At 36.4% G+C, this 7,990-nt stretch overlaps 1 protein-coding gene across 1 annotated transcript in view; it reads left to right on the forward strand.

The window, feature by feature from the left end:
• The window catches only part of LOC102675348 (protein expanded-like), a 41,845-nt gene extending 33,943 nt beyond the window's left edge, over window positions 1–7,902 (forward strand). Inside the window, 7 exon segments of the mRNA XM_031514472.1 lie at window positions 1,743–1,983; window positions 2,730–3,005; window positions 3,134–3,299; window positions 3,514–3,819; window positions 4,039–4,317; window positions 4,726–6,572; window positions 6,703–7,902. Coding sequence (XP_031370332.1) covers window positions 1,743–1,983; window positions 2,730–3,005; window positions 3,134–3,299; window positions 3,514–3,819; window positions 4,039–4,317; window positions 4,726–6,572; window positions 6,703–7,179 — 3,592 coding nt within the window. The 3' untranslated portion in view covers window positions 7,180–7,902.
• Window positions 7,903–7,990: the final 88 nt, after the last annotated feature.

Here is a 7,990-nt window from a genome sequence, read left to right on the forward strand (position 1 = left end):
GGCCAGTCGTAGGAAGCTAAATTAGCCGAGGACGCTCCGGCCATCGGACAGGCCCCCAAATGGATTGCAGAATTAATCGGAGTAATTAGCGTTCCGCTTCAAATACTACCCTGGTGCCACCGTACGTGGCCAAACTGCCAAACCTGCGTAGCCTACTACCGACCTTCTGTACCTTTTGCTCCCTTTTCCCCTAGCCACGAGGTATCGCGATTATAAGGGTTCCTCGCTTTGTTGTGAGGATCGATAAAGAGGCGATGGAGCGAAGAATACGATTTAAGTTGGAAAACAAGGCAAGAGGAAGAAAGAAAAAGTTGGAGAAAGAAGAGAAGAATTTGACAACGTTGAACTGGTTGAATATGTACACATATGGCATGGATGTTCATTAAAAAAAATAAAGATTAAGATTTTGCAGAAGGCAACAGAGAATAGGAAATCTAGGCTATCTTGGAAGAAAATAAGCAAGAAATCTATGTTGATATAGATATAACATACATGTTATTTAATTTTAATATAAACTATTTGTTACATGATACTTATAAAGAATTGCATTATAAAATTGAAATTGGATTTTTCTAACAAAATATTTTATATTAAAATTTTCTTAAAAATTAATATTATTCTTGTAACAATCTAATAGTATATTCATTAATTAAAAAATATCTTATATCTTTGTTCTAAAACATTCTGTATACAAAAGAAACGCTCTCTCCAGAGAAAGGGATAGACAGGTGGTAAATAAAGAATAAAAAAGAAAATAGAAAGGGGTGGCACGCTGGAGAGATCTCACGAAACGAAATCTCGACTCCTGTCCGGTAGCTAAGTGCTACCTACTCTTGTAATTATAAATTATTACGTGGCGCGTGATAGATAGACCGTATGCATTAAATGAAAGCACTCGTCCCGGTAATTATACTGATCCGTAGTTGCTTTCTGATTTCCACCTGAAACCCGTGATTTACATCCAACCACGCCGTATTCACCGCACGTCCACGTCGACGAGGGTTTAATTCGTGAAAGGACCAGGACTCGAATCGATCTTTCGTTAATTCCTCTATACAATTTTCATTCATTTTTAATCTTGTCACCTACGTTATCTTCCATTTGATCCATCTTTAACTTCTTCAGAAACAAATTTATCGAAAAAGGATAATTATTACTTTACTTTTTTTTTTACATTTATAGAAATATTGGTTATACCTCTCGTGTTATAAGAAAGACTATACATGTTAATTATAGTTTGTTGCCCATTTTCGTTCAGGATATTTCGAGAACATTTCTTAATATTATTTAGATTATTTATGAATTATCGCTTCAGTTTCTTGTAAAATCGAAAGCATTGTGCGAAAATAAATTGTGGAAAGTTACTTTTTCTACGAGTTTATCTCATCAATTTATTAAAATTATAAATATCAAGTTAAACATCGATTCGAGTGCAACTAAGTTATTCGAAAATGTAAATCTTTTTCTCTATATTCTTCGATATAAATTTTTTATTATCTTTCTTTTATTAAAATTTTCTTGAAAAGCTTAGACTCGTTATAATAGTCACTTTATATGCAAGACTTTATACAACTTTTTACCCCATGTTTACGCATCGTATAACTAGAACATCTTCGAGCGTACAAATTAACAGGCAGAAACTTGTTCTCAATGTATGGGTCCTCGTGCAAAAACTTGCTCGATATAACCTAACTTAATCACGTAAAACGAAAACGAAATTAACCATTTGATTACCATTTTAGCGATGAAACGACGCGTCACCACTATTACCTGCAACTGCGCGACAATGTCGTCAGGCATGGCGGTGGGGTGGAGAGCCTCCATCCTCACCATCCCTTGCATGAACCTTCTATCGTTACGCCCCTGCTCACACTCGCGGGTCTCGCCCTACAAGCCGATCTTGGGGACTATTCCGAGGAACGACATAGACCCCACGCAGGACCTGTGGGATATTGCAAACCTACGGATTACCTTCCGCCTCACGTGAGTTTTTAATCAGATTTTACTATTGAACAATATTAAATTGAACATCTGTTACTATACTATCTTTAATTAAAATTTTCCATCTAATATTTTGAAATACATATCTAAGAAAATTCAAGTTTTATCATTTTTGTGTTATTCCTCTTGGGATGAGTAAATTAATCTATTTTTAGATCTCTGCAAAATGAATGAACTTGAAAGTGAACTTTTTAATTTTAAACTTAAAATATTTTATATATTTGGAAAATGAGTAAATTCTAAATTTTAATTAAGGAGAGTAGTATAATTTATATTTTTTTCATAACTGATTAATTCTTGTATAATATCTAATTAAATATCTAAATTAAAAAATTTAAATATCTAATTAAAAATAATCGTATCTTCCATAATTTAGAAGATAATAATTTTTGACAATTTATACAACATGTTATATATTATTTAATAATTAATTAAATTACTGTATACGCAATATCGAACATTAAGTCTCATTTCATTTTATTTCAATTTTATTTAAACATAAATTTTCAATTTCTCGTAGAAAACGTATTTTTTTAAAATTTACTCGCTGGAATGAAGATCTATTCTCGACGTTGGTATTAAGATAAAATAAAATATTACAAATCGAACACTTCAATTCCTAAATACACGTCTACGTACATGATCGTAGGTGGCGAGGAACGCAATTTGATCATAAATCGTATCTGTTGAATTCGCTATTTAACGCAATCAATAATTACGTTTACCAGATGTGCCTCGAGTCGAATGTGCTCGCCGTGCTCGCGGCACAGCACAGGGACAATCGGGGCCTCTCGAGGGAGGAGGCAGAGTTGCAATACATTCGGGAGGCGGTGCTGCTGGAGGCGCCGCTCAACGCTCACCTCTATCGGTTACGAAGAAGCAAGAACGAGGCAGGTCCTGGACGTATACTCCTCGCGATTTGCGCTCGTGGGGTGCGAGTCTACGCCGAGGAGGAGACACCGCGTGTCTTTGCCTGGAACAATATCGGCAAACTTTGCTTCGACGTTAGTTTTGCCATTCTTTCTTTAAATATCACAGCTCAAGCTGATATTGCTTTTCCAATTTTTGTTATTAATCTATATATAAATTGATTTATGACGAAATTCTTCTGTTTTATTGCGTTTATACACAGCGCAAGAAGTTTGAGATACGCGCAGTCGATCAGCCGGACAAGCTCACCCTCTATAGTGGGTGCGATGACAAAAGCAAATTGCTTCTGGGACTCTGTCGAGACACCCATCAGTTCTCCATGGCCATAGCACCTAGAGTAAATGAAGCGAAGAAGCGAGAAGAGGAAGGTTAGTTGAAATTTATTTATTGCTTAAAATGACTAATTTTTATAATAATTTATCTATAATTATAATACGAATTTTCTTTTTATATTTACCATGTATCATCTTTTTTGTATCCTCTTTATGTTTAAATTCTCTCTTCTTCTTTGTTACTTAATTTCAAAAATGAAATCCGTTTAATATTCTATCCAAAAAATAAATTTTCTGTTTTCATCTTCAGAGAGAAAAGTACTTCGCGACTGCTATATGTATCCTGCGCGATGTAAGCTGAGTTTAACAGCACGAGGGGCGCGCGGTGACCAACGAATTTCTGTTATCTCGAGCACATCGTCTAACACAACTTCTGGAATTGTTAGCGATCGAGTTCATAGCGAGGACGAGCCAGATACGGCGCCCGCTTCGACCGAATGTCTGCCACGTCTTACTGAAAATACTTCACACTCCGGTGTTCAATGCGGTGTAAATGGATCGAATGCAGACGTCGAGGATCGTTCCATGCCGTCATCCCCAGTCTCCACTGTGGATGGTAAACTTGTTTCTATTCTGAAAATAATTAGTATTATTTTTGTATTTGTCATGTAATTATTAATTAAGATTAGATGATGATAACCAATTTTTTAAGCAAATCTTGAAAACTAAAAAATCAATAATAAAATTCTATTTTATTTACCGTTAATATAAAATAACTAGTACAAAACCATGATTTTTAGTCATGTAATCTTATAAATAATCGTGTAATTTTTAGAAGTTGATGGTACGGACAGCACTCCTACAACAGTTGCGTTACGATTAGCATCGAGTGCAGCTACGGCGGCCGAAGGGTCACAATGTAGCAGCAGCTGCAGTACGGTCGTGGTTGTGAATACACCTGCTGGTGGACCGCCACGAATGCGGCGCACATCCGCGACTTCCAGTTTGGAGCTTGGTTATTCGCATACGGCACAGAATTCAGCAGTTTCGTCAGAAACTGCTAGCTTTCCTGGCGCCATTTACGACAGGTGCAAGAAAGGTGGTAAATACGCAGGTAAGTTAATGAGTTTTCTGTTTTTGTTGAAAAAAAAATAATATACAATTTAAGATGGAAAGATATAATGAAATCTAAATTAAAAGGATTAAAAAAGAAATAAAAAAACAATGATATATTTATAATTGTAATATTTTACTAATTTTTTATATATTGTTTAAAAATATAAATAATCTTTGATTTTTGATTTAATAATTCTGTTTTATAACTTATTTATTAATTAAGAAAACATTTAGCAAGATTATCTTTAAAATCTGATTCTTACTTTTATTATAAAATATACAAAAAGAAAAATATAGAATAGTCAATCATTGAATTATTATTAAATTTAAATATATATATTAAAATATACTTGTTTATTATGAATTCACTTTTAATTAATATTATTTATATGAAATTCTTTTTTAGGCACTGATATTGCGAGTGAAACTAGTGGAGTGTATACACTCAGGAGTAGTGAAATGCAAGATGAAAGAATGGGAGATCTATATTCACCTACTGGTGATGTCAATGGATCTTCGACAGCGAGTGACGTGTGTGCCTTAAGTTCCGTACAGTCTACAACCGATGAAGCTTCCGTAACATCCGGTTTTTATACCATACACAGTGGTCTTAGATCTGAAACTAGCGACGTTTATACGGAAGATGTGAGTACAGAAGATCAAGAACCTATTTACAGCGTCTGTAAAGGTGATGAAGATGTCAATAACATGATGTCTACAATCTCGGCAGTCCCTTTGGATCAACAACTCGAAGATTCTAGATCACGTAGCAATAGTATACTTAGTGCAGGAAGCTTCAGAGGTGACGGCAGTGATCCTTCTAGTGTTGGACCTCTGTTATCAGCCGATGAACTTTCTGACTTGATTGTTGGACGTTATCCCCCTCGAAAAACTATTAGCAATTCTATGGACTCTGATTGCGATTACGTTACTATGCCTCCACCACCTCCACCACCTAGGACCGATAGCGACAGACAACTTCCTCCACCTCCTCCTTACCCAGTGAACATGGATTATGCAACAATAAATTCACCACGGTCGAACATACCCGATATTGAAAGAGAACCTCCACCTCCACCTCCATATAATGCTACTCGCGGTGAATTTATACCTTTGCCACCACGAAGAACTGATCCACCACCACCGCCACCATATACTTCACCAAGAGAAAGAATTCAAATACCACCGCCTACACCTCCAAGAAACGATGCGGTGACACCTAGAGAACCTCCACCTCCACCACCTTATCCTGAAGTTCCGGAGGTCACTCGACAAGAAGCAATTTCCAAATTGTATCCAAGTGAAGAAATCGTGTCAAGGGTAACATCGACGAAAATACAAACGGGTCTAACAAATACCAAAATGAATGCCACTTTGACAGCTTCAAAGACTACCAACACCATTCAAACAAACGACATTGCGTCAATCGCTCCGAAACCACCACCTAGAATTCAACCACCCACTTATCCTGGTGACAAAATGAAACCCACGCCGGTTCATGCTCCCGTCGCAGCTCTTGTTGTTGGACCAAACAATTATTTGGATGTTCACGCTTCACGGGGTGGTCCAGTTTTGTTACCTTATTTAACACCACCGCCACCTCCGCCACCTCCTCCACCACCCATGATACATCCTAGACAGCCCCCGCCTCCACCACCCAGCTTAGCTACGGTTTACACGAGTCAAGTTGCGAGATCGCAGATCGAACAATATAAACAACAATTATATTCAGACGTTGATTACGTAATGTTTCCTTTAAAAGATCCCGCAGTATCGAAACAAGAGTACATTGACGCAAAGCAAGGATCACTTTTGGCAGCCATGGCTGCTTATCCTCCTCCTCCTTATCCTTCGTTTAATAATAAATCATTGGTAATGTATCGTAGCACACCATACCTTCCTGGTTCCTCGTTTTCATCACCCACAAAATACGCTTCAAATCAAAATCTCAGTAGCAGCGACACGAGCTCTAATAATTATTTACCGCATAGTAACCTGAGTAGCCACTATGCTGCTAGTACAAGTTCGTTATATAGTGGAGCTACTTGTTCATCGGCAGGAAGTCAAAGTCTTAGACGTGAACCATCAGCCGCAGCTCATACTCATACGCTCCACGCTTTCTCCAGAACAAGAAGCGACGAGAACATATTAAAGTGTTTCGATTCATCTACTAATACAAAACTGCAATCTCTGCCGCAATTGAAACATCGCAGACTTCCGCCACCTCCACCGCCACCACCTTACGAAATTCAGGTAAACTAAACGTCATATAATAATATATAAAAATTATATAAAAGGATGTTGCTATATATTATATCTGCATAACGCCATATTTGGTATTTATACCAAGTATTTTATTTTTTACTGTTTTATTTGTTTTCAGAATCTTGAAAAGAATCAACCACTTCCGTCCGCTTCTTCGTCGTCTTCTTCACCGAAGAAGACGTTAAAAACAAATACTGTGGAGGAACGTGAAGAAGGGAAAGAAGACGGAATGTTGGATATTCGAACACTTCGCGAGAAAAGCCGTAATTTAGATTTACCACTAATATCAGCGTTATGTAATGATCGATATCTATTAAAACAAACGAAAGCATTCGTTATGCCCAAGCATCCTGCTGAGCCGACTTCCTCGACGTCTTCAAAGAACGGCACGCGAAGCAGCAATGGCGGAACATCTAGTAGAAATAAATATCCAGTTAGTGGTCTTTCTACAACGCAAATCACTAAACCCCCGAGGAAATCATCGACGAGTACTCACAAACACCCCGCCGAGGTGAAGGGCAATGCTTATAAGATCACGAATTCGACAGGTGTGTCGGCTATTAAAAAGGATCCGACAAGGGCGTCACATTCGTAATAGACAATAAAGAAAAAGAAATAGAGTTTATCAGTTTTGCGACGCTATGAAAATTTTATACCTCGATCAAAGTACATTCCACAAAGCTGTTCAAACGATTCCATAACTGTTATACTCTATCCATAAAATAACAGATAGCAGCGAAGAAAAGGTCTTAACACCTTAAGTACTTAAATAGCGTTTCTAAATAAACCGTGCTTCTTCAACTCAGGGTGCCATTTTATCGTTTACAATTCTTTTGCTCGTCGCAAATACTCAAGGAAGAAAAAGAAGTTCGATGATAGATTAAACCTTCACAAAGTTTAAAACAGAAATGTCGAAGGTGACTGTTACGTAATATCTTTTTTCTTAAATAATTTCGTTCTTATGATCTCTCTGATACTTCTGAAAATTGTATTTCTTCTTTGCAAACAAAGCTTTTCTTTCGTACGTAGAATAGTTGAAATACACCGATAATAAAAATGTTTATTAACTTTTTTATTTTTGCTCAAGTAAGCGATTAGCGCGAAGTGAAAAAATTAAATGCGAAGTTTTGTAAATCTTGATAACGACAAAGCGTGACAAACGCACTTGCGTATAGTTATTTGATATTAGGACAACAATTTGTGTAAGTAATTACACAGATATTTTTATACTTTGAATGAAAGCAAATATGAGTATTGTAACTATTGAAATAGTACCTTTTTTGATGTCTACGAAAATAATATTTATTACAATCCAGAAGATTCTTGTCTTTGTTTTTTTTTCTATATTTTCTTTTTTTTTTGTTTTTTTTTTGTTTTTTTTTTTTTTTTTTTTTTTTTTTTTTTTT

Source organism: Apis dorsata, unplaced genomic scaffold, assembly GCF_000469605.1.
Source record: "Apis dorsata unplaced genomic scaffold, Apis dorsata 1.3 scaffold_44, whole genome shotgun sequence".
Lineage (NCBI taxonomy): Eukaryota > Metazoa > Arthropoda > Insecta > Hymenoptera > Apidae > Apis > Apis dorsata.